Raw genomic sequence first — 27,471 nt, 5'->3', positions numbered from 1 at the left:
TGCTTTGTTAGGTCACATAAGGTGGACTGGGCCCATGCTGTCAGCCCGATGATTTCAAATTAAAACACAAAGCACAAAGAGAAAGATTTCTGGGGTCCTCATTTAATTTTAGAGCAGAGACACCATGTAGCAAATTGTCAGAGCTGAACAGTGCAATGAACTCAATTAGAAAAATGAATTGTATTTAACCTATGGGGCTAAATACCCTTCTTATAAAAGTGTGATTCATTTCAAAAGGATTGCACATGGCTTAAGGTCCCAGCATGGTCCTGCATTGGTAGTCTGTAGGTGCTGTGCACACGTATTCACATGCTGTCACTGGGAGACTGTACAATGTTAAAAGAAATGTGGATTTTTTTTAGTACTTTGTTCTCGCGACCGAGCCAAAGTATGAAAACGCGTACACACAAAAAAAGAAAAAACGACTTCTTTGTAGCAATTTGAAACTGCTGTAACTGTCCTTTTTAACCATCAGTGCTTTTTTCGGTCTTTGATGTTTCATATGTCTTTATTTCAGCATTACCTGGTCAAGCCAAGCCATCTTTTTAACCAATCAACATTCAACTATGCACAGCATCATCACTGTCAGGCTGTGCTACTGGCTTTTTGGATGTTGAATTCCCATGGACTCTCCCTGTGAGGAACCAAAGAGCTATGAGAACTGAAACCAACACAGTACCATGAATCCTATTTTACAAAACTGCAAGGTTACTGATTAGGCTAATGAGTAACACTGCAGAGCTAATGGTAACAATACAGAAATTCAGAGCTTTTATGCCATTACTCTCTTGCCCTCTCCCTTAGGACCAAAATCTGTACATGCATCTTTGCCATACTGCCTTACTTAACTGGTTAAGAATTAACTGCATCCGTATATTTATTTTTACTTATTATACAGTGATGTTATGTGTCATACTGTTACAGCTTTGCCATTATTAATCACCTAAACTGGTGGTTTGTTGCACTTTTTCCCCTCTTCCTTTAGACATTACTTGTACAGTACTCTTCACCACATATTCTTTATATCATGAAGACAATGGGTTTTTTTCTTTTCTTTTCTGTACTTTGACAATTTGTTGCCAATTAATGCCTTCCCACAATATATCTGTCATTCCTCACACCCACACTTCAACATCCATACTTTTCTATCTTAATGCAGTGTGCTGTATAGCTGCGTTATAGTTACACTGTATGTGTTAGAATTATGACCAAAAAAATAACTAAAGAGGACAGGGCATTTTTTAAATGCTAAGTATAATTACACTGTGACTAGTCAACAGATTTTGTATAAATGCTTTTAATTACAGCGCTGCTACGTTTACAGTTGAACTCAGACATTCTCACTTCTACAAAGAAACAGCCAGTGCGGCTCACACTGCCGCCTGTGAACTTGGACTGGGTAAGAGTCGGTGATTAGAAAAGAATGACTCACAGACAAAGAACATGAGCACATGCATTTGTAAAACTTCTAATACTGATACCAGGCACCGGAGATGAACGTGCTCAGATGAATGTTGATGATGTGCCAGAGTGATCTGATGGCCATAACCGAGAGTGCTTGATGGATTCCCAAATGGTGTTGCTTAGCAACTGGAAATTATTTTGTCTTGGTTGAAAATGTAACCAAAGCTTCTTAACTTTGGCTACAATGGACTACGGCACCGGTGCATGGCACTAATGTGATGCAGGATCCATGCTATAAAGACCTGGACTGTTGGATTGATGGAGATGTTGCTTAGTAAATGCAATACAGATTCTATATGTGCATTTATTACTGGTACACAGATATTAATAACCTTGGCCTGGCCAATCTGTTCTATTCTCTGATTGGCATAGAAATCTCCAATAACCAATACCATTACTAACTGGGGTGGTGGTGGTAGTATTGTGTTAATGTGTATCCACTTAAGCAGCACCATCCAATTGGGTTCTGCTGACAGACGTTTATTTCAAAATGAGCGGCGATAGCACGCCAGTCAAGGCTATTTTTAAAAATCTAATTTCTCCAGTTGTGCTTTAAATTAATATGAGTATTATAATAAATTGAATCTGCCTCATTATAATTACATATTGCAAAACCACACGAGCAACACAGGTGTGCCTGGGTACGCACACAGGTTCACACCCCGACTTCTGTGCTGCTCTGAAATGAATGCGTGTGTAGAGAGGCTACAGCAACCCATCATAAAATAGCAGGATATTTCTGACTGCTGGACTGATTTTTTAAAGCTAAGGCTTAATGTAACTGTGCATTTGCAGAGACACTCAGGCTACGTTCACACTGCAGGTCTTGATGCTCAATTCCGATTTTTTGATCAAATCTGATTTTTTTGTCTGCTTGTTCACACTACAAATAAAATGTGACAGTAAACGCGCTCTAGTGTGAACCCTCAAAGCGGCCCGCATGCGCAAAAGAAGACGTCACACACGACGCGCTCTGTTTCTACCCAGACCAAACACTACTGTTTGACTGATGGCCGTCAATATAAAGACTTGTTTCTGACTTTACGTTTCCCAATTTTGTTATTTACAAATAGCCTAATAATTATCCGTATTGCTGTTTTAGAGGAGCGGTGCTTCAAAGGATGTTTGCAGATTTCTGTCAGAATCTGCAGATTATACAGTACAAATAAAATGTTCACGTTTCTCCAACATTGTCTTCCCAACATTTTCACTAACATCTACACGGGATGGGCAGAAAGCGTTCACGATGTCTTCTCGGGCGCTGATAATTGGCGTAGCCTCAGTTACGGTCTCCTTAACTCCTCTTTCTACCAGGTGTTTGACATGAAATACTGTGGGTGGGACTGACAGGTGGAGAGAGCAGGAGAGAAAAGTGAGAGATTTTACAGAGGAAGAAAAAAACTGGATCACATAGTTGAATCATATATTAAAGGTAAATAAGCAGAGACGCAGCAAGTATTTTGTCTTAATACGACGTCAGCTGTTCAGCATTCACCCACACACGGTACCTTATGAGGGCTGGATAAATGATGGAGCACTACGGAGCAAATCGCCCAACCTTACCATAATCCCTATAGCCATCACTAACTAAAACTAGATGTGGGGAAAAAGTAATAATACAAACTATAATTTTGGAGGAAAAATACAGAACTAACTGAAATGATATTGTAAACCCACAAAACTAAAAGGAAATAAAAACATAAAGCAAATATTCTTTTCAGTTTTAGTCTTTGTCAATATGATAAAATCTGTCAGCAAAACCTGCTCGATTAGGCTTTCGTGCACCCGTTTCAGACTTGGAATGCCGCATATCACTTCCTTCAAAAAGCGCTGTATTAAATTCCTAAACTAACAAATACCCTACATATAATGATAAACAAAAAGGACTAACACTACCACTCAAAATATAAAAAAAAAAAAAAAAAGAAGAAGAAAAAAAACCCCAAAAACATTTTCTAACAATTTTCAAAAAACTAATTAATTTAAATTTAATTTAAAACATAAAAAAAACAACACAAAGATGATAAAAAGTACTTTTAAAATATAAAACGATAATAACTCTGTTCGCTTCTAGCATGAAAAGAAAGACGGAAGCTTTATCAGCAGGAGAGCATTGATGAACAATTAGTGACTGTTAGTTCCTCAAAATTTACTCTTTTTCTTTTTTTAGGCCGATAGTTTTACCAGCTCCTTCAGTCTATTTCCACATGAAATGGCTCACCTGTCTCTCCTCCACTCTTCAGGACGCTCTCCCCACACACAGTAAAACCAAGTGAAACAAAAAGGATGCAAAGAGGAAAGAAAACAAGCATCTCTCAAGCATACAGTTACATCAAACTCTCATTTAAAAATCAACATGACAAACACAAATACCATCCTTCTGCTTTGCCTGGTTTTAAGACTATGACATAACCCAACTCTAAACAAAATATCATTCAAAGTTTCTTCATACTACTCCATCCAGCACAGACTTTTCCAGTGGAACAGGAAACTCACTCGGTATACAGGATTCACGCACAACCATGCAGACGGTTTAATCTCTGCTTAAAGTGTCTCCAGAGGTCCCGTGTTTACAACCATCAGGATAAAAAGTGTCTTGAGTGTCGTTGTGGTATGTGCAGAAAGCTTGGACTTCAATGTAACAGCAGGTGAAAAATCTATTGCAACATTAAGACGAAAACAGCACACGGCATCATCGATACTCCAGCGTTTCCAGTCTGTGGACCAGCAGGAGCTGATAATTTAATAGCAGCACACACAAAAGGCTCCACTGGCACCGTATCGTTTTAAACAGCATCCCACTGTCAAGCCTTATCAAGGGCTTTAATTTCCATTGTACCAAGTGGACTTGCAAGTGGCCTCCAAATTGTTTCCTGGTGGTATTCATTTTCAGGCAAACTTAGATGGATACAACCAAATCTAGCTAGCTATTACTTCTGCTACAACTTCGCTTCAGTTTGTGAAAGCATATGAAATACTGGCAAGACGTGACCTGCAAATTTCACAAAGTGATAAAGGGGGGAAAAAATTACAGTAAGTGTTAAAGAGACGCTCGATTTCAGTAGAAAAAAGGCTGACTGAAGCCCCTAAACCAAAGTTAGTATCATATTCCAGCACAAAACTGAAAAAGCAAAGACAGAGCCCTGCATTAGTGAGCTTTGTTTAAATATACTGACTCGCTGCTGCTAAGAGACAGCTCGTTTTAAACTTTCTCCCCATAAATGGAGAAGTGTGGACTTATTTGAATTCAGCTAATCACTGAGTCATAATTAGAGGGCTGTGAAACTTCCCTCTATTGTACCATTCTGAGATATGAAAAAGCTTTAAGTAAGACTGAAAGTACTGCTGTATAAAAGTGAAGATCACTGCTCAGAGCCACAACTCACCTTCTGTGCAGCTATAATCACACGGTCACCTAGACGGATTCCCATGGAGGCGAGCTGTAGCCTGGCCTTATCAGAGAGAGCAGGGAGGGACTGGGCTTTCAGGGTGAGGGGCAGAGGGGAGCTGGGTCTGGGTAACGCTTGTCTCAGCAAAGTCCGGAGCTCTTTGGCCATAGCTGCTGCATCAGCCATGTCCAGAGGCATGTCGAGGGGATCAGGCACCACGTCTGCTGGACACTGCCCTTTTTCATTCTTTAACCGGACACAAGGAGAAAAAACAAAACAAAAAAACAACACAGATAAGAGGAATGTTTTACCAATCAGGTAAGAGAATGTTTTAAGCAGAGATTTTGAAAAAGGACAGTCATTTAAATCATTATATCTGCAACTAAGCAGAGCACTAAAGACACCTGCATTGCAGAGGTCATCCAAACGATTGGTTTTAAATTAAAAAAGGGAAGAAAAAAAAGAAAGAAGAAGAAGGGGGTGTTAATCCGGACCACCCTCGGCTCCACTAACTGAACACACAGCAGAACACTTTCTCTGACATCTGTTTCAGCTCCACTGGCACAAGGACAGATACAGAAAACCCTTACCACCTCACAGCACATTCTCTTTTTATATATGAGGCATTTATTCACTGAGCTGTTATTTTATGTCCTTTTTTTCTACTTTCTATTTAAATGAGCCAAGGTAAAATCAGTCTTACTTGATTGTTTTGTTTTGTTTTTTTTTCATACTGTACTTTTTTGTTGCTACAGACCCTTTCATTTTTTTAAGTAAAAATACACTGCATCTTAACTAAATATGGCAAACATAATAATTACAGCAACAATGACATCTACAGCAACACTGTAGCAAAATTCGTCAAGGCAACACCTGCAAACCTCTTAGCTCAACATCACACACCTGCAACTAAACCAATCACTGCAACTGCAATAACTAAACCACCAATTACATCTGCCCCAGAAATGGACCCTCAGTTAATATCACTGAGGAAATAAAAGAGCCAGTTTCTTTAACGCACGAGTGTGAAAGCTTCTATCCCAAATGAAAAGTGTAAACTTACTAATGCGTTATGAATCCATTAAGTGCAAACAGTGTGACCCAGACAGTCTCATTAATGCTGGGAGATGTGTGCAATAAACCGATCCCACTTACCAGAACACTGATATGATATTAGAAACTGCCCAACTGCAAGCACAAGACTGGATGTCATGTTGGTAGGAGCACTGAAGCGCTGAACCTTCTGACAAAACACAGAATTCTTGCAGTCCACTTGAGCAGAAAATAATTGGTTGAACTTGAACTGGTGCTTTTTTATTTCAACAGTATCAGTTGGGCCAAGAGTACCTGAGAATGAGGATGTATTGCATGCTGAAGTACGGCTCAGTAAAGAAAGAATTTAGCCAGTCGTTTTTATAGCAGTGAATGAGAACCAACAGTGCTCGACCTACAAACTGAGGCTTATATCTGGAACTCTAATCCCTGCGGGTTAGATGTTTACATTTGGAGGAGGAAAGAGGAGGCTTGTGCGTTGAAAAGTAAAAACTGTGAAATAAAGCAGAAAAAAAAAATACCACTAGCTGAGAACAACAGTGAGACAGCTTGCCAGCTCTCGCAATATCGATCAATACTAATTAAATCAAATGCAGCATAAGCATCACTGATGACAGACTGCTTTCAAAAGACAAACTATTTAAAACATTTTTTTTTTTTTTTATGTCCATCTCCAAAATGGTCACCATCATTTCTGTATGCTGCACCTAATCGCATCTTATTCATGTTGTCGGGGCAAGAGGCGCACAACATGAGCATTTAGTCACGTAAAGAAACTACAGTCAGGGAGAGCTTAGAGAGACTAAGCAAGCTTAAGTGTCAGCGGAGGTAGGAGGATACGGCTGTGGAGGCGTGACAGACGAGAGGAGCTCATCCAGCACTACGGCGCAGGATTAATTGGGGCACACTTGCATTTGCCAGCCCCTCCAGCAACAATACAAGTGGTCTTTGATAAATATCAAAACCCAGCTTGCCTTTTATTGCTGAGGCCTGTCGCTCTCATGTTGTAACACTGAGCTAAAGTACCAAACAATCAATCTGTCTTCATGTGCCTAGAGTGAAGGCAGCATGCCACAGGACTAGCTCCAGGAAAGAAATGCTTAGCTCAGTGGCGATATCTATATTTAAAGGAGTGCATTTAAAGCATGCAATCTCTCTCTTTTTTCTTTTTTTTAAAAACAGCTGGGCAACCCTAATCAACTCCCCATGTATACTTTAGATTGATGGGGTAATAAACAGAACAATAATCACCTCTAGACAAGTCCAGTGTATTTCACTTAAGTACCATAATGTAATACCATGCCAAGCTCCCACGGTGAACCATTTTTTAAGCACTGTCACACACTCACCCACTGACATGTGACAAATGCCTTTCACAACTACACAACAGCCATACTTCATTTGTTACGGTTAAATTATGAGAGCTTTGAAAGATGCTTTTAATGCTTATGCACAACAGGCAGAATACCTGAAACATATTTGACACTCTCGCAAATGATTTGTGAATCATTGCATTTAAGTGACTTTTTTCTTTGTTGCAATCCTGGGATAGGAACATGAAAGTGCTAATAACTGCAATTCCACCGCTGTTGCAGGAATCAGCATAGCGTTCTCCACATCTTTTCCACACTTTGACCCTGTGATTCAACTGCCGTATGTTCAGGTTCCAGTGTGCATGTTGCCGACACCAGCGCACTTAGGCCTGACCTCCCAGCAGCCCCATGCAGTGTGACCGAGTGAGGAAACGAATCCTTGTGGCGTCATCTTCTTGGGATGTAAACATTGTAGCCCGTCTCTAACATCCCCATTTTATGGAACTGTTGAACAGGCTGTTCAACAGTATGAGATTTATTGCCAAGAAGCATCTTTACAACAAAGAAATAATTGACTAAACACAAATTTCTTTAATTTTTGTGCAAAGTTTATCCTGGAACCAACACAAAAACAAGATTTACTGAGAAAGTAAAATAAAGCTGAGTAAGTAAACACCTTCTGTTATTGTTAACAGCTGAACTTCCCATGAGCTGTATGCTGAAATTCAGAATGTGCAGGGAAACATGTCAATCCACCCACCCAAAATCCTCCACATACCAAACAGATCTGCAACAGCAGCTCACATTTAATCTGAAACTGAAAGAGAAATAAGTGAGCAGTTCACCACAGAAACCTTTTTTTTTACTAATGCAAGAAATGATGAGTTGCCACAGCTCTCAATCCATAAGGTATGTAGCAAGGGAAGCACGAAAGGCCAGCAACATTTTTATTTTTCCATCCTTTTTAAAAAATCTTTCCATTGCTCCAATACTCAGTTTGTTGTGATTAATCTCTGCAGTGCCAGTGAAGAGAAATATCAAATTAAACCACTTCCATGCCTGACCTTTACTCAGAAAGAAACTGAATTTCTTGGCTCTGATATCACGAACACACTGCCAGCCAACACCATCATTTTTCAAATGCGAATTTCACAATTTGTCAAACACATGAAAAGTCAATGCAGGAAAAAAAAAAAGAATAGTACTGAAGGATGTGGCTGATTGTGATGAATTCCTCATTATTACAACTTTTCATTTTAAAGGGAGTAATAGATTAATGTTACCTTCTCTGTGTGTTTTTTCCAGGTTGTGCTTTAATTTTGAGTAATGATAACATGACGACATTACAGCGAATGCACCGCCTTACAGAAGATCAAAGCTGCATAAATCAAAAATGGGGGGAAAAAAATACATGACTAATAAACTGATGCTTATTTTTGAATCTCTCCATTTCAAATTCTTATTTATTTCTCCATTATATTTTTGATTTCTTTATTTTAAAATAAGTCAGTGGTCTCTGTATACCTGTTGTGAGCTTGGTCTACATTGCCAGCAAAAAGCTGGATCCCCTCCCAGTAGGTACTGGACTCCACCAGGGCTGCCCTTTGTCACTGATCCTGTTCATAATTTTTTAGGACAGATTTCTAGATGCAGCTGAGGACGAGAGGGTATCAGATTTGGTGGTCTCGAGATCTCGTTTCTGCTTTCTGTGGATGGTGTGTTCTTGTTGGCTTCATCGAGCAATAACCTCACCCACTGAGGTGGTTTAAAGCAGAGTGTGAAGTGGCGGGGATGAGAACTGGCAGCTCGCAATCTGAGGCCATGTTTCTCAGTCACACAGGGTGGAATGCCCATTCCAGGACGGGAACATGCTGCTACCCTAGTTTGGAGTAGGATGCCTCCTGGACGGCTCCTAGGTGAAGTGTTCCAGGCATCTCTCACCAGAAGGATGCCCCGGGCGAGACCCAGGAGATGCTGGAGACATTACGTCTCTCAGTTGGGTAGGGAATCCTTAGGTGAACCCCACAAGGAACTGGTGAGAGGTAGTTCTGAGCATTTCTGCTTGGATTGCTACCCCCGTGACTGGAACCACACTGCTAGTAAATTGAGCTGTTCTAGCTAAAGAACTAATAATAAATAAAAACCCAACAAAATAAATGAAAAACAAACTATTAATAGAATCTATTTATCTCATTTCAATCCTCCGTAATAAAAGGACTGTCATTGTCAGGGTCACGGCAAACACACGGGTCCTTTCAAATAGTGATAAAGATTACAAGAAGAAAAAAATATTGCAATATCGGAGCTTATAAAAGCCGATGCAGCATATCTCTAGAGCCAACTGCCAGCAGCAGTGATGAACCTTAAATAATAAAGCAGACAGAAAATAATCTTCCCTCTGTGGCGTTTTAACTTTTGCTTGGCAAGATAACGACTAAACAGAAACCAAGAAAGCCTCTTGGGTTTCAAAAAGCCAGCCTTGTAATTTCTAACCACATAGTCCATATATCTTGCAAGCATTGCATTCACTCAGTAAGATATAGAGCCTCTGCTCTCATATTTGAGAATGGAAATTACTGAATTATGGTGTGCAGTGCTTTGGTGACCTCCAGTGGGAAAATTAGTGCTTACAAAGACCAGGAACTAGACCTGTTTACAAACAGCTTCAATACTTCTGCAGCCAAAATGTGCAATATTAAAGATAATCACACTGCAAGTTCCAATACAGATATAACATTCTGAATAAAACCCATAAGCTATGACAGCCCATATATTCATGCCAAAAACATTATCTACTGGGACCCTGCTGTGTATATACTTTCGCTCAAGATAACAGCTGATCAGGGCTGTTCAGCAAAGCCCTCAATCAAGATTTAAATGAAACTGAGATGCAACCGAGAGGCACGAAAGCAAACAGAGCAAGCACAAGACATCGAAGTAGTGAATCTATTCAAAAATGTCTGTGAAATCTGTAGTCTAAGCAGCTGCCTTCTCAGGTGTTAGCTGACAGCTGAGTCAGAAGATGTCAATGTGCACAAACAAAAAACCCCCACTGAATATCTAAAATTGGGGGGGGGGGAAAACCTGATAGATTACCTGGACTTTCATACCAAAAAGATTGCGATCTGTCCCTTTTTTTTTATTCATTTATTTATTTTTTTTTTTAAAAACTGAGCAGGCAGATTTCCTCTGCAAAGATCTCCATCAAATCGCAGTAATTCGGTCTAGCAGTAAACAAAAAGAGCAAAGATTGAATCGCATCAGGAAGGTTTGTAAAGGTGAAAGTGGGAAAATTGTGGGAATCAATTTTCTATCTCAACGGGAGTTATGAATGCTGACAACTGAGAAAATGCATGGGGCAAAAACAGTGTCATGACCACCTACAATCTAATGAAATCCAATACAAGAGCTACGAAACAACAATCGGTCTGTTGAGATTACATTAGTGAATAGCAGGGTCACTCGCATGCTGTTTTTAGAGCAGTTCACAGTGGTGGTGGTGCACTGGGCTGCTTTAAGTCAATGTGGTGCGCTAAAATAATTAGTCTGTTAAGAAAAGATTGAAAACGGGTGAATAAACTGCTTGTTTATTTTACTTTACCAACTAAAGGAAACTAATGTGCTAATGTCGTCCAGTGACATTAAATTAAATCTCATCTAAATTCTATATCTCTCGTTTAAGTCTGAAAACAAAGGTTCATTTCTATATATGGAATATGACTTCCATTATCTATCATTAGCATCATTAACAGCTGTTTCTGATTTGATCCATTTTCTTATAGAATTTTTTATACCTGATGTGAAAAATATTAAATGTGTTTATATTTTTTTGAAAACTTACCAGGCACCAGGTTCCAGAAAGATGTAAGTTTTTTTGAACATTAAGATATTGTCCCATTTTTTCCTTTTGTGAATCTGATGTATATTGTAAATAGTAAATGGATTTTTGATGGAAGTTAAGATAAAGGCACTAACAGGTAATGTGTGCAAACAAAAAGCTTCCAGGTTGTGAATTTATATCATCACAAGGTTCATACCACAAGTCAGAGCTTGTTTTGTGCTAATGAGTTTGTGTCTGTTTGAATAAGGATTTGTCTGCACAAAGAGTTGTGCATACAGCTCACGTGGAACCCAATAGCACGGTCCATAAGGATGACGCTATACATAAATCGAAACAGGGCATAGTGGCATTCACCTCAAACACCAGAAGTGCAAAGGTCAAAAACCACAGAATGAGAAGCCTTAAATAGCGGCTACAGTGAGAATGTTTTTTAAATACTCGTTTCACATCAGCTCTTTATAAAATATAGCTTTGCTCCTCTCAGTGGCTCACAAGAACCAAGACCAGCACAAGCAAGAGGAACCCTCGGACTGGTTGTTTGTGACGCTGCCCCCTGGTGACAGTAAACAGCGATCTGTAGGCTGTGCATAAGACTACTGCAGAACCCTGTTGGAGCCCCAAGTCACCAAGATGTGGAGGGGTGGGCGTGCTGACCTCTGTGGTCATCTTCAATTTAGAGGTGGGGACAAACTAAAAAAAAAAAAAAGTTTAAGCCAAGTTGGGATTTTCTTGACAATATGTTAGTTCTGACTATGAAACAGGAAGATGTAGAAGTCAGAATACTGACAGAAATTACATTTGTTCCTGCTAGGTAGCTGATGCTAGGTGGTTAAATCAAAGGGACTAAGGCACCTCCCTCTACCAGTGAGGGAAAAAAGGCTAATTAAATATGTTATGTCAAAATAACATGTCAAAAGAAATGAGAAAAAAAAAACATTTCAAATTAAAAACATCTGGACCATGTGTCCTCTCGCTCCTTGTCAGCCAAATCCACAGGAAGCGCTACCCGAAAAATGCATCCACAACCCACCATGTTCACCTGAATGTACATGAATAAACCTTTTCACTTGTCACAGCAGGAGAAGTGGCGCAAATAACCTAAAAATCAATAACATTACTGATGAGTCAGTTGCATTAAGTGCAGTTAAGGTATGTCAGTGAGCCAACAGGCACAAAAGACTGCACTAAGTGAAATATGACCATCATACCCACTTATATGCTTTTTCAGCTATGACAAAGCCGTCTTACTGATCTTAAAACCATGCAATTACCTGACGCATCCGGTACTGACAGTCAAGCCGCAAAGGACTCTTAAATATTGTTACCTTTGCAAGTGCTGCAGATTATTTAAACCATTCTGCACAACTGCTTTACACATGTTATGTGGCATATTTTTCACCTCCTTACGGCAGATAAAGTCTGAAGAGCTCAAATCTCCAACAACACTTGAATCTCAAAGAACTTTGCTGGACTGACAGATTATAGCCTGTGGCCTTCACTGAGGTCATCATAAAACATTGAAATTTTAAAGTAAGGATAAGTATGGAATAGGAAAACAAACAAACAAAAAAACCCCCCAGCAAATCATAAGTATCCATGTATAGTTCAGTTAATTTGGCAGCTACAAGGATGGGCTCAGCATATTAAGACTTATTAATATTTGGGTCATTCTTCTGTCAGGAGCATTAAAGATAACACTCTAACATAACAGAAAACCAACCAATACAATAAGTAACCTACCGTCTGCTAACAAAACTTCAATACTAGACTATAAGGTCAGTACTTAATAGACTGGCTGTTATACTTTTAGCTTAGATGCTAAATGTTTTTGTTTGTTTGTTTCGTTTTTTTTAAATGGCTGCTATTTTTAGTCATGTGGCTCGTTAGCATTAATGTTTCTACAACAAATGATTCTGTCATCAAATAAAACACCTCTTAACCTTGAGCATGTAAACTGTGCCTCCATTACTTTTTGTGGAGGAGCTCAGGAAGTCCAGGAGCAGGATAGCCTAATTTTTGAAAACTGAAAAACTTGCATAGAGCTAATCTTTCTATCCATGATGTTGTTCCACCATCATGGATTATAATGTAAACTAATTTTTTTGCTTTTTTAGGGTTAACTATTTTACAAATGTAAGCCAGTCACATGACTACAGCTGTAAATTAGAAGCCTGCAGAGCCCTTACATGTCACCTCTCACTACAATCATCAGCACATCAGGTGGCCAATAATTTAATACATTTAAACCGCTGGGAACGCCCAAGTGGATGTTTCATCCTAGGTTAAAGCAATATTTTAAAAATTCATATCATGCATAAAATTATGACTATTATATAACCCAGTACTAGTTGGGCTTATGGTCAGATTACATCAGTGCAATCACTGAACACATGGTTAATACCAAATTTGGTTACTAATCCTATCGTGTTTCCATTTTTTCCCCCTTATGTTGACCAATATCAGCATACTGGCAAAAAAAAAAAAAGAAAAACAGAAAAAACAAAGATGGCGTTTACTACTGTGTGTCACATCAGTTTGGCCCGAGCTAGAAGTTCACGGGCCCACACTCAAGAGCTACAAGACTTCTTTGTTTACTTGTAAAAAGAGGAAATAATTAAAACAATAGCAAAGAAAAATCAATTTAACACTATGAGTCAACTGGAAATTTTAATTTTCCATCAGTGCATCATTATTTATAACCACAAAAGCACAGTGCGGATCATTTGCTGACTGTAGAAGCAACAAATATATAAATAAATAATACAAGCTATATTCTGAGGAGATCTTCATTTTTTAACATTTATATAACGCAACTCACTCATCAAGCATCGATTCTCGTCTCTGTGACTTAAAATCGAAAAGGGAGATCAATACCGATATGCAATCCTAATTAAATGTAATAATTCTTTGGTCGGTTTGATGAAGGAATTCAATCTGTCAAATTCACAGGATGACTTGTGAGTCTGCTGCTGTGTGCGTATACGCAGAACAACTATGGCACTTACTCTGAACGCAGGATTGGCTCCCAGTTCCAAGAGACACTTGACAGCTGATGTGCACAGGTTGGATGCGGCGATGTGCAGAGCTGTGCCAAAATCAAAGTCACTGCAGGTGGCATCAACATCTACAACATAAAAAGACCATTGGGAGGTTAGGAATACACAGTTATATGGCTTGTGTGGGTGTGTTAAGAATTAATTGACACTTTATTAACTTGCATCATTTTCTACCTGGTGTCTCAAATGCAAACACTGGGTTTAAACATTGTTTAAGCAACTAAGTGTAAAAGACAAACTGAAAACCTGCCCCATACACACACACCCTGCCTTTGTTGAAGTCATTTCCTAATTAACCTGCTCTTGTAAAACCAGTTCTATTGCCCTCACCGTTTGTATTTGAGCAGACTGCTGAGAGCAGAACTGCTGCATGGTTTGTCTGAATAAATTAAGCACCACTTTCACAGCAGAGTTGTTGAGCTTTTTGAAGGCAGAAATCTCAAAGTATGTATAATGAATGCACCAGAACTCCAGAAACTTTAATAAGTTAACATGAAAGAAGTTTGGACAACAAAGGGGAATTGAGAATGTGGTTTACTGAGTCATCAGACTTGCTGTATCAACCTCAGAACTCCAGATAACTCCGGAAATCCACATCTGGAAACGGAGCCTACATCCATGATTCTGAAGCGTTTGGCAGCTGCTCTCAGGACTCATGATTATTTAACATGATTGCTTACAGTCTTTGGGAAAAAGCAGAAGTTGTTACATTTAGTTTATTTACAATTCAACTGAAAATAAAACTTAAAAACATTCAAACTGAATCAAAACTGCCACCACATGGCAGTGGGCTTTTTTACCGAACGAAAAAAGTAAAAGAAATTGTCAATTATTTTGATTTATTAATAGGTGGAAACCAAATATGGAACTAAATGTGGAGCTAAAATTGATTTCATTAACTGCACAGCACTATCAAGACTTAGTTGATTCTCACAGTACACGAGATTCTGAACTGCCGTAAAATTAATATTCATAGAGAATCTAGGTAAATCTAGGTCCCAGCTACACCGACATCCTACACCAAAAGAGTAAGGTATGCAGAAAGAAATCTTTCTGGACTAACAAATAGATAAAGTATTTTAAGGGTGGAAAAAAAGCAGACAGCAACAGTCAGACATACTGCACCATTTACAGGAAGGAGGAAACTGTGCTTACTGCACACAAAGACCATATGATCCTTGTGTCTCATTGACAAGTCAAATAATCGAATGTCAGTTTTTGCTCAAAGTATTTGTGGAATATTTTTACATTGTGCAACGTGCCACAGCAGAATATAGATTATTTTTGCTAGTGAATTAACAAATTATAGCTGATTGTTAACACTTTCAACTAGATTCAACTGCTGCTAACTTCTTATTAATGCAGATGTCTACTGCACATCAGTGCAGTTAGGGTTAGACATGACATTTGAACTGAGCATTAGAGTAGGAAAGAAAGGTGACTTGAGTAACATTGAATGTGGCATGGTTGTTAGTGCCAGACACACTCGTCTGAATAGAGCATAACAGAGCTGATCTGCTGGAATTTTCCCACACAACCACCTCTAAAGTTTACAAAAATGTCTGGAAAGAGTGCAGTGAGGGGTGAGAGGAGAATGGCAAGACTGTTATTAGGTGAAAGCAAGACCACAGTAACTCAAGAGCATTTTTGAACACACAATACGTCCAGCATTGAAGCAGATGGGCCACAGCAGCAGAAGACCACACTGGGGTCCCACTCCTATTAAATAAAAACAGGAAACTGAGGCTAGGGTAAGTTGGTAAGCTAGCTGGTTTTACCATTTACTGATTAGTTTGTATTTGTGTGTAATGATGAGAAAACCACACTTCTGTCTGTGTCATTTACTGAGGCAAGTGTTTCATCGAGCACCTTCTTCAAGACACACTGCCGTGAACGACACTTCTCTCGTTATCATTTGATCCAACGCAGTCAACAAGGTTTTATCTGCTGAGTAACGATTTTCATAAATTGGACATCACAGCCGTACGAAAAGAGCGATGATCAATCCTCGTGCTGCCAGTGTACAAGCAGACAATGAGCCGCCAGTATGAAAAGCTAATGACAGGGCTCCTGTACAGTTTCCATTTCAAAAGAACTTCGATTCTTTTACAGAAATAAAATTTTGAAACATCCTAGTAAACTTTTTAGAACCAAATTAACATCTAACAACACTTCATGAAACCATTTCATATTCAAGACCCTACTTTTTCAAAGGCTGGAGGCTCTTTATTCTGATACCTGGAACAGCAGGATGGTAGTATTTATTTTTCCCAGCTTCATTTGTATTTATGTAGTTACAAAGTGCTAAAAAATAAACTTAAAATAAAAAGAAATTACACAGAATTCAGGGGAATTTCATATTTAACAGAAACAACAGAAAAAATAAATTACAAAAAAAAATCCTGCCCAATGAGAGACAGGTAAGAGTCTCAACGAGGCATTAGTGTTTTAAAAAGCAAGATTTTAAGAGATTTAAAAGAGGTTGCCGTTACCCTGCCTTAGATCTTCCACCAGGTTTACTGTAAGAAATCAACACATTCAGTGCCTTCACTTTACACACCAAGAGTTGTCACCCCCATAGGTCCATTCTGAGCCAAGAAAATCCCTGAGACAGGCTGTTTATTTGAGAAAATACAGTCTCTGCCTGTCCTTACAGCTAGGGTAAATGGTAAATGGCCTGTATTTATATAGCGCTTTACTACTAGGGTGACCTTTCATCTCTCTGCTCCAGCTGCAGCTCTGCTCTCACCTCCAGGCTGGGATACCTGCAGCACCACACGGATAAGCTGGGGCACATCGAAGTACGCAGCGTAGTGCAAAGCCCTCATGTTAGTCCACCGCGAACGAAGGTTTGGATCTGCGCCCAGGGCGAGGAGCTGCTGAGCAAAGCTCGCTGCCGTGTCTGCATCGCCTGAAGAACAGGTCACAAACACAGGTGTTAGAGTTGAGAGGAGTTGTAGTAACAGACAGTAAGTCAGCTCTAGAGAGTGTATTTAAGAAGTGGTTGATGAACAGCTGCACTTACTGAGGTATACAGAATAATGTTCAGCAGTAGAGTGGTCACATAATTTAACACACACATACGTCAGAGTAGATGTCTGTTTAGTTCTACCCTGCAGCTGAGAGTGCTTATTCAACATCTCTGTCAATACTTACCAATGCCTGGGGCTCCGGCCTTGCAGCAGTAGTGCAGGAGGCTCATATCTGTCAGACCGTCTCGATCATTCACACCACAGCCTCTCTTTAGTATCTGTGCAAAGAGAAGATATGCAGTATGTGCCACTAAGGACTTGGTGTTGGCGTGCAGAAATCTTCCATAACAGGTTAAAGTGAAATTAGAGGGAAATTGTGTGATGAATGACAAGTAATTCAAGGCTTTCATAACTCTACTCTACTTAAATCTGGACAACAGGTATTACGTAAACTGACATTGAAACAATGTATTTATTTCTCAAGGGTGATAGTTACTCAGAGAAAATGATCGCCTTCTTTTACCCTTGAGATGAGTGCTTCTCTGCACAGTTTACTGCAATGCAGCTACTTTGTGTAACACAGGCAGAAGGGATTTGGTGTGTATCTGAACAGAGTCCATAACAATGAAAAAAAATAAATCAGAACTTATATTAATCTGAAGTCCTCTGAAGCTTCAGTTGATTATATTACGACAAAAATAAAAGCGTTACAGCTACAGAAGGGACCGCTGTGAGATTCCGCAGCAGTTGGACATTTTTTTATGTCACCTCATTGCCGATAAGGTCAATGTCCTTCTGAACCTGGGGCACCCACTGCCTGAGGACAGCAAACAGCTCTGGTATGGTGGTGCTGGGATCCAACAGAACCTCCCTGCATTGCGGCTCACTGGGGTCAAAGAAGGAGAACTCTGGAAGCAATGAAGAGGAACAAAAGTAACACGTGTTAAGTATAATGAGGAGTGGGACTGGAAATATTTCTCTCCCGTGTACAGACACGAAGAGAGCATGTGTGAAACTCTGCAGCACAGACGTTTACTACGTTTCTGCAACTGACTGTTCAATCGATTCAGCAAATTACTAATCTTGGGAAATGCCCTTGCTGCCCTTGCAGAGGCAAATGAAAACAGATGTGACAGTAGATGGCCTGCCGTGAACCAAATGAGGCATTAGATGACCCGGCTGAGGCTGAAGGCAAATGGATTGCACTGTGAAAGGCCAAAAGTTAACACTAACTGTAGTCGGCATGACATTTTTTCATAATTTTGTCTCTGTACGCAACTACAGCAAATCTGAAATGAAATACTTTGATTAAAGATTCAACTTTCAGAGGGTTTTGGAGAAAAAAGGCATTAAACATGAAAATTAGACTTTAAAATACATCACTCACCTCAGAAGTAATTGAACAGTCAAGTGTTACTTGACTTCTATTCACCTCAAAAAACTTACACAAAATCAACACAGTAGTTTCTTAAAGAAATGAAACATCCAAGTATTTAAGGACATTAGAGCAAATTAGCATCAAACCTGCTGAAATGGCTTTACTGATTAATTAGGTAAATCAAGATATAGACGATAACAGTCACCATGTTCTTGTTTAAGAATTAATCACTACAAAAGAACAACCTCAATTTGTAACTAACATATCCAGCTACATTATTAGAACCCGGAGACTCTGTATCACTATCATCTCTCTGTGTCAATTTAAGCCATCAACCTTTCTTCAGTCTCATATCTTGTGGCATTTCACAGCCTGTTGATGCTGCAAAGAGAACGCGTTAACTAGCTTGAAATGTCACATAGCTGCAAAGAGAAAGCGTGAATACTCACCACAGTCACTGGGCATGGGTGCAGAGGCCACCTGGTGGATCACTGGCCGCTGATGAGAAGAGAGTCTAGCGCGGCAGCCCAGGACCGTGTCGCCTTCAACGGGCTCTGAAACATCCTCCTTTGTCATCTCCCCCTCAGGGCCTGCGGCTGGAACAATATTAGAAAGCCTATTCTGAGAACACAAGTAGGTCTAATCTCTCAATAAAAGCACACAGGCTACAGCGATGTCTTCATTTGATCTGGCAGTGCAATACAGGGAAATGCAACTTGTAAGCACAGAACTAACATAATATAAAAAAAAAAACATGGTATTTTAATCTGTGGTGTCGCCTGAAGAATATGGGGCAAAGGCGCATTCAAGCTATCACCCCAACAAGACAGGGATTTTCAAAGAATGTCAGCATTTGACTCATAGCACCTCTGAGAGATTACTTTGCCTGCAGATTAGAAAACAAAGGTGAACACACCAAACTACGAGCCTAATCTCAAAAAAGTGACACTGTAATGGGGACACAGGAAGCTTTCACAGAGGAACCTTGGAGGCTGAACTAGAAGCATACACACACACACATAGGTGTAAGCCTGGGAAAGCAACATTGAGCCTAAAATCTTCCCAACCAACCCTCACTCACTGTCATCTTCTCCTTTATCCTCTTTCTTGTTGATCTCCATACGAGCAGTCGTGCTAAGCTAAAATCAAAAGACACAGACTGGGTCCAGTAGAACATCTAACCAAAATCCTTCCCAAAATAACTCCAAAGCTCATTGACTGCCCCCCTCCTCAATCTCCAATAACATCCCCACTCTCTCTGATTATACCCTGTTGATCCCCTGACTCCCAGGTCCAGCAGCTATTTACAGCCTGTACACTTTCAAGCCAAGGAGCTTGTATGTCTGACTCTCCCAGCTGGAATGTCACTCTCACTTTCCAGTCCTGTGTACCTCTGACCTCAATGACATAGAGTAGCCGAGCGTAACCCCTAGTGGAGGGAATGTGGCCTGTAGGCTGCAAACAAACGGTAGGAAAGTGGTGGCTTTGATTAGAAGGCCTGTCGTTCACCATAAAGGCCAGTATCCAGTTCCCCCTGACAGCAAACATCAGCCCTACTGAAGCAACCATAGGACAGACACTGAATACCTATCAGCCCCAGGGAGAGGGTAGGTGACTTTACACCATGACCTCCATCCATTTGGTGTAAAGGAGAAGAAGAAAAAAAACACTCACTGTCACAATAGGGTTGTATTATCAAATAAAAGCAATTTCTTTAAAAAAAAAAAAAAAAAAAAAAAAGTATTTGAGCAAATTTGCAAGATATTTGTAGAAATATTTTAAGAAAAAACTCATATTTCATAAGAAAAGGGGCTTAACAATATTAACCACTCTAGAGCCCTGAAACTGAAGCACCCTTTTTTGATTAGCTTGTGGAACTTCACTTCACAGTCTGATTTTCCAACAGCATGCTCAGGTGACGGTCTGACAAGAGACTAATTATTTTTCAGGAAGTTTGAAAACTTTGGCCTCAACTTTCCGAGTCACAAAGATGTTTTCTTTTAACCTGGATGAATTACACATAACTGAAACAATGTACTAACAAGCAAATTCAGATAACTCACATCAAGACAGGAGTCACCAACATTCTCTGTTATCCCAGACTTCTGCTTCAGCCTCAGAGTGCTCAACATTTATAAAAGAGGGCGTTTGATGTGTCATTTCACACATCTTCTGCACAAAGTTGACAGATCAAGTGCTACCTACTTCAGTCAAAAAGTGTCAGAGGAACAGAGGATAGAAGTCAGTAAAAAAAGAAAAAATATAACGTCTAAAAATTCTCTAACGTGCACATTAGCGCAGTCAGAGCTAAGTAAAATTAATTTTACTGACTGAATTTTGTAGTAATTTATTCACAGCAGTTCCAGCAGTGTGAAGCAGACTTGGCAGTGCCAGAAGATTCAACAGGTTTAATGTATAATACATTTTTCTTCAAACAGAACAGAATCTGTATTCCTATTAAAGTGAAAACTCAAACAATCAATGAAATTGTGGCACTTGCAGAAAATTTTAAAAAGAAAGGAATGCGTTTTATACATACAACCTGTTGATTTGCATTTTAACTTTACCATTAAAGGAAGCTGTGAAATTATAGCGACAAACTGTGTGTTTCAAACAGTCAGCAGGCGATGCAGAAAATGTTTAACTGTGTCTATGGGGTATTTAATGTTTAGGAAAACTTGAGAAATAATAAATAAAAGCCTGTAGTGAGTGCTAACATTCATGTATTAACTCAAAAGAATAAATTATTTTCTGCAGCATTACTCTCTTGCCATATTTGCAAAAACAATGTTGCTTTTTATCATTTAATTTTTTTGATGATCATTTCTTTAATCTTTTTTATTACATATAATTGCTCCGACTCAAGTGGGTAGCACTTAAATGGCCCATTTTGTCCAAAAGAAGAGTGAAATGGCTTATTAATTACTCTATTTTTGTGAGCATTCAACTGAGTCAGAAAGTCTGGGTTACAGAAAAAAACTGAAATTATCTCTGACAAAGAATTTAGGATTTGCCAAGCTGATGCAAAGAAAGCAATGACTATGCTGAACTTTCTCAACAGCACACCCCACAGAAGAGTGCACGTGCATGCTTGAAGAGGAAGAGAGTGTGTCTTAACATGTAACTGTTGATCATTTCTTCGCCATTTTTTGTAATTCTGTAATTTCATTGTTGCAAACAGAACATTTGTATATAGATGTATGCTTTAGCAGTGATTGTGATTTCCATAGTTCATGCTGCTAAAGAGTGAGATGAAAAACTACTACCAACCTCTCTGAGGTCACTGACTGGCTGTGTAGAGATTAGGTCTTTGCAGTATGACTTGAGACAATGGCGTACTTCTGCAATAAGCCTCTTCTTGTTTGCCTGACCTACATGATGTCACCATCCCCACAGCTACTGAAGAGACAGCACTCACATATTTTTGATGACTGTGGCCATTTAAGCACCCATTGGCAAGCTACCCATTCTGGCTGACTGTAATGTATGTGGATCTTTTTAAGTTCCATGCTATATCTAGAGAACTATCTGAATTACATCATTAAGCTCATAATAACTTTAACTTCAGGAGCATGGAGCTTCAAAAAACACCCTGATTTTTCTTGAAAGTTGATAGCATTTCGTGCACTAGCATATTTGAAGGCCATAAGCAGAAAGAATAATTTTACAGCTATGATGCTGAAATTGAAATAAACATTATATGTGTTATATGTGTATTTTTATTTAGATATTTCACACACACAAAAAAGTGGCATAAATAACTTTAATTGGATTTTTCCATAAAGATTAAATGTCTAGTGGTAATGAAATGTTTAGTGGTAACAACATATCCAAAACGTTTGTTCACAGGCAGCATCCTTGACCTCCATCCATCCTATGCGCCTCATGCACCAGGCCAAATCATGAACTATTACCCCCTGCATTTGTTTGATGTGAGGTGGGGTGTGTGGATTAGCTTGATTATGGAAGACAGAGGTTCCTGTTACTCTAATCGGACGCAGGTATGCACTCAAACAACAGTAAAGCCATTAAAGGTTAAAGTATTCCTGTCTAAAATATAAGTCCTAAATGACCACACTCGGTCGCTTGAGCTTTAATCAGCTTGAGAAAAGTTATGCAACTTATTATCTAACATCCAATTATTGGAGAGATGGCTTATTTGTGGTTGTTTATACCAGTTTGTGTGACTTAAGTGTGGCCGATTCATTTATATCCCCCAAATCGTTAGCTCACTTCACAGTCGAAGAGGTTAGCAGTAGACACTCTCTCCTCATCTCATACTTTTGTAGCCCTTTAGCAGAGGTAAATATAGCATGTCATCTTTTCAAACGTCCACACGTGGATTTAATTAATTTCCAAATAACTTTGCCAGCTAAAAGTGTTTTTAAATCGAGCTACAAGCTGACAGTAACAGTTAGCTCGCTAGCATATGTTCAAAAACCGGCTCGGGCTTAGCGACAGATGAAGCACACCTTATATAACTAACACTGCAGACATTGCTCAGTCCCTATAAGCAGCTAGCCGTCCCTGCTTTCACCGTGCAGACGTGAAAGTTACTCAGAGCCCTCCTCTCAGTCACCTTAGCTCCCTGACGTTAATGTTCCCCAACAAGAACACTGGGCCAAAAACATCTGCGCTACTTACAATGCACTTAGCAAGCAGAGAGAGAAACAAGCATCATGTTAGGCTGCTTAATATTAGCGTTACCTTCACCTCCCTCCTTGTTTTGATCCGCCCATGGGGAAAATGTCAGATAGCGGATTTAATTTCCGTCCATTCTAATTGGATGTTACACAGCTGAAATACTTCCTGTTTCAACATCTAGGCTTCAGAATAAAGGCGGTTAATGTACACTTCCGGATTTTAAAATAAAAGTCTTACAACGACCCGTAAAAATAAAATAAGAAATAAATACAACTAAATAACTTTTGAATTGTTTTTGAAAATTAAAAAAAAACAAAAAAAACAAAGACACTTTTTTTTAAATAAAAGAAACTAACCTGCAATATCTTGACAACATAAACATGACATTAAAGACACATGTTCATTTTATGTATTTATTATTCATTTATATATTGAATGAATAAATGTTCCATTTATTCTTTTCGGGTTTGAGCAACAATTCACTAATAAAGTTAGGAGGATTTTTGCCATCCAGTTACATAATATAAAGTGGCAAACCTACAAAAAGGCATTATTTTAGCTGCCCTGAAAGTTCCTTCAATTCTGGGATTGTTTGCCACATACTAATGAAAATAATCAACAACTGAATACCAGAACCTGCTGAAGGAAAATACCTCGAAATAGCTAAATTGCACTGTACTATTTTGGTTGCAGGAATTTGGAGTCTTGTTTTTCTGTTTTTGTTGGGCAAAAAACTGTAGAAGAGTCGACAAAAGAGAAACAACTTTATATTACCTTATGATTACTTTATGTAATTAAAATAGCAATGTTTAAACCCAGTGCTTTAGTTTCTTACGGAAGCACTTTCATGACTGTTAAGTCCATTTCATGTTTTCATTACAGAATTCATAATTGCTCATCTAAAATAAATGCTCTATTCTGCTATATAGGAAAAGGATACCCATTTTGTTGATGCACTGCTTTATTCTGAAGCACCCAACCTCCGAATACAACAAACCTCTGACTTTTAAACAGAAAAAGTAAGCTGCCACAAAGATGGATGGTGCAAGAGGTCACTTTTGAGTCTAATGCCTCTCTTATCATTGGCAGTCACAGTGTGGGAAGTTGTGTCTGAACATCTTTCTTTTCAGGAGAAGGTAATTTCTCAGGGTGACACTTTTCCTCCAATGTCCATTCAGACTGACAAGCCACTTTTAGTGAAGACTCAGAGATGGGTGCTGGTGTTTATTGAACCTGAAGAGCACTCTGCATGTGTTTCTGCCTCTGTCATGAAATAAAGGAGAAGAGGACCAAATTGCAGACTGCTGAGACAGACTTGGAATTAAAAAAAGCAAGCCTTTATCGTCGCTGTTGTAGATCCAGAGCATAAAATAGAGAAGGGCAAAAACAAAAGAGACCACTGCAGGGGAAACATGCCAGGAGAAACCAAGGCTGGAACACAGTATGATGAGCAACCTGAGGCTTCAAATACACACAGGTTTCAATCAGGGAGAGTGGAAACGTAAAGGTAACAAGACACAGCTGAACTCACTTGGAAGTAACACTAAAAAGAGACTTAAACTACAGGCTGATGAGATGGTGTGTATAAGCACTAGAACACAATGGTTTTTAATTTGTGTTTATGTTTTTTCTGCGTTGATGGTCATACCAACTCTTTAAAGTATAGAATTATGGGAAAAACCGACTATAAGCACAATATGAATGCATAGTGAGGCAACATTACTGCAGATTTTTTAAACAGGCTAGTCTTGATTTTATTTACTTTAAACTACTGGTTCTCAATAGGAAGCAGGGAAGATTGGCTGCAGAAAAATATTAAGCTTTTCCTCCTTCAAATGATGAGGACAGGAATCAGCTCTCCCTAAACAGCTCCCACAAAGCTACAGGAAACCAAAAATGTTGGGGAAAACATCCAGCAGATTGACTGACTGACTGACTGACTGACTAACAGCGAGCGAGTGACCAAATCATAGGTCTGACCTTACTTGGAAAACCACAAAGTATCATGTGAATCAGGTGAAAGGTTTAGGTGTAGGTGTAGGTTTGTCTACATCTATAACAATAAATTTCTATAAGGTAAGCTTATTTATAGAGCTTATCGAGAACAACATTCACACCGTGTTTTTACAAATAAGATAAGGTACCAAAAGTGTCCACAAATCTTAAGTCCAATAAAAGCCAGTTGAACAACAGCCTCAAAAGCAAATTCTCCTTTGGTCCTCAACCTGGACCGAGGTACCACCAGGAGCTCATCTCAGCTACCTTGGGGTGGGGTACACCCTGGGCAGATCGCCAGTATGGCTCAGCGCTAACACAGCTAGCATTCATATCCACATCTATGGGCAACCTAACCAATGAGATGTCATTGGAAACGAGAGGAGCTATTTCAGAGCGCATAGTAGGAGATTTTTGTTTTTGTTTTGTTTTTGTTAAGAAGGTGAGTAGCTGTCTATTTAAAATATGAAGAGAAGGTCCAGACACTGATCAGCTGCAGTTTGAACTGGTGAACTGGTCATTGTAAGTCAGTTAGGTTATTTTTTTTTTGTTTGTTTTTTTTCGGGGGGGGGGGGGTACTGACATAATTTCATTTCGTTCAGACATATTCTGCCGGTATTGAGGACTGTTTCCATGGAAATGAAAACAATCGCTTAGATCCGGGCAGTTCTTTCACAAGCTCTGCTGACTGGTGCTTTAACTCTCATTAGCTTGTGGCCTGTGTGCAGTTTTATGCACCAAAACAGTATTTATATTTAATCTAGCTACCACGATGGGCTTGAATCCCAATAGGCCTGCGTCCTCTGCTGGGGCTGAGCGACTGGCCGACACGACACGGGTCCATCCCGATAAACAGGACCAGTTGTGGAAAGAGAGGGTACGGAAAGAGAGGAAATCAGCAATGGAATGGTGAGCATGGTTTGAAAAGTAGTCTAAATTATCAGGCGAGTTTGCCAGGATTTTTCTAATAAGAACCACGAAGAAGCAGGCGGGGATGGCACAGGAAATTGATTAGAATATTTGATAATAAATTGATAAAAGTGTACGGAAAAACATTAAGGATGACTTTCATACAGAAAGCATGATATGAAAATCAGCACTGCACTGGAGTTTACTGTGTTAAATCATTTCTGTAAGTGTTGAAACAAGTATTTAGAGGCATTAAATAAGAAAAACTCGAAATGATACGTCAGAAATACAGTCACATGTATATTGTATCATTGGATCATATTCGTTTATTCATGCTTCATAGCTTTTATGTAATATTCCACAACACGTTCTCACAGAATCTTCAAAAATGTAGCATAACAAGTAATTTTTTTTAAAGTACAAATATGCAGTACTAAGTTACATTGCACCACTGGTTCAGTAACAAGTAGTGGCAGATCATGTTCATTCAAAAATCAGTGAAACAAACTTAATCTGTTCCACAGGGAGGAAACCTTGGATATCAAGGATATTCATCACATGGTAAGAAAAATGCATGTAATGCAACATTGTATAAAAAAAGTGCAGATGTACTCCCCTTTACGCTTTGAACACAACCAGTTATAAGTGATGAACACAAGGACTAATAGGTCGTCAAATAAAAACTACCACTGATTGTGATTTATGGAAGATGAAGTTGTTAGATTTAACTTTGATAAAAGATTTTTGCTTTTTTTTTTTTATTTTAAAGATGTTTCTGCAACAAACTAGAAAGTGTATCGAAACCATTGTGAAATTTCGGAGATAAACTAAAATGTGAAACATTTACAATGGTACATTAACTAGGTATGAAAGATTTTGCAGTATTATGAAAAAAGCAGCTTGAATCGTGACCTTCTGTTACATTACTCCCCCATTTGTTTGTAGGGACCTTTTCCGAACAACCTTTCAGTTTTCTCTGATTGCATTCCCAACACTACCAACCAAGTGTATGGTAGCAGATTGAACACTCCACTGGGAGATGAACTGCTTAGACAGGAAAGGCTGACACTCTGGCCAGCAGGCCAACGCAAACAAAAGCCAGACCCAGAGCTGCTGCCTTTCTAGGCTACTCTGGACACTCGGAGTTGAAGAATCAAGCACAAATCAACTTCAAAGCAGGAATAAAGCTACTTAAACCAAAAAATGTAGCACATGTTTAAAGGGATTTTTTAAAGAATTTAAGAGCTAAGAATTTTGTGCTTTTGTGTATTTTTCCCCTAAATGTCTGTTTTATATTTTCATGTTTTCAGATGTCATACAACTTTAACTCATATTTTTCTATTGCCATTGTTGAAAGAAAATACGATTCTGGAAACAGTATTGTTATAAAGTCCTGATATTTTAATCAAACTCACTGATAAGGTTCACTTGTAATTTTCCTATAGATTCCGCGTTTT

General features: G+C 39.0%; 2 protein-coding genes across 4 annotated transcripts in view; one reads left to right on the top strand and one right to left on the bottom strand.

The window, feature by feature from the left end:
- The window catches only part of LOC146611978 (CAP-Gly domain-containing linker protein 4), a 46,858-nt gene extending 23,620 nt beyond the window's left edge, over positions 1–23,238 (bottom strand). For 2 of the 3 annotated variants that reach the window (XM_085343496.1, XM_085343498.1), the window contains exons 1-7: positions 19,548–19,637; positions 18,916–19,062; positions 17,857–17,996; positions 17,273–17,366; positions 16,866–17,027; positions 14,066–14,184; positions 4,851–5,099 (exon numbers count right to left, since the gene is read on the bottom strand). In XM_085343496.1, the coding sequence (XP_085199622.1) occupies positions 4,851–5,099; positions 14,066–14,184; positions 16,866–17,027; positions 17,273–17,366; positions 17,857–17,996; positions 18,916–19,062; positions 19,548–19,587 (951 nt within the window). In that variant the 5' untranslated portion in view covers positions 19,588–19,637. Of the gene's footprint in view, positions 1–4,850; positions 5,100–14,065; positions 14,185–16,865; positions 17,028–17,272; positions 17,367–17,856; positions 17,997–18,915; positions 19,063–19,547; positions 19,638–23,173 lie in introns of those variants that run through there. The other variant, XM_085343497.1, reaches the window with a different exon arrangement.
- Positions 23,239–25,877: 2,639 nt separating this feature from the next.
- Positions 25,878–27,139, top strand: cimip5 (ciliary microtubule inner protein 5). The gene is made up of 3 exons (XM_085343730.1): positions 25,878–26,014; positions 26,539–26,575; positions 26,960–27,139. Exons 1-3 carry the CDS (start codon positions 25,878–25,880, stop codon positions 27,137–27,139), a joined length of 354 nt encoding a protein of 117 aa, XP_085199856.1.
- The last annotated feature ends 332 nt before the right edge of the window (positions 27,140–27,471 follow it).

Source organism: Diplotaxodon limnothrissa, linkage group LG19 (genome assembly GCF_057381915.1).
Source record: "Diplotaxodon limnothrissa isolate DT_005_m linkage group LG19, D_limnothrissa_male_GT1.1, whole genome shotgun sequence".
In the NCBI taxonomy this organism is placed as follows: domain Eukaryota; kingdom Metazoa; phylum Chordata; class Actinopteri; order Cichliformes; family Cichlidae; genus Diplotaxodon; species Diplotaxodon limnothrissa.
Note: the sequence above shows the minus strand (reverse complement) of the source record. Positions and strands in the feature narration are given on the sequence as shown.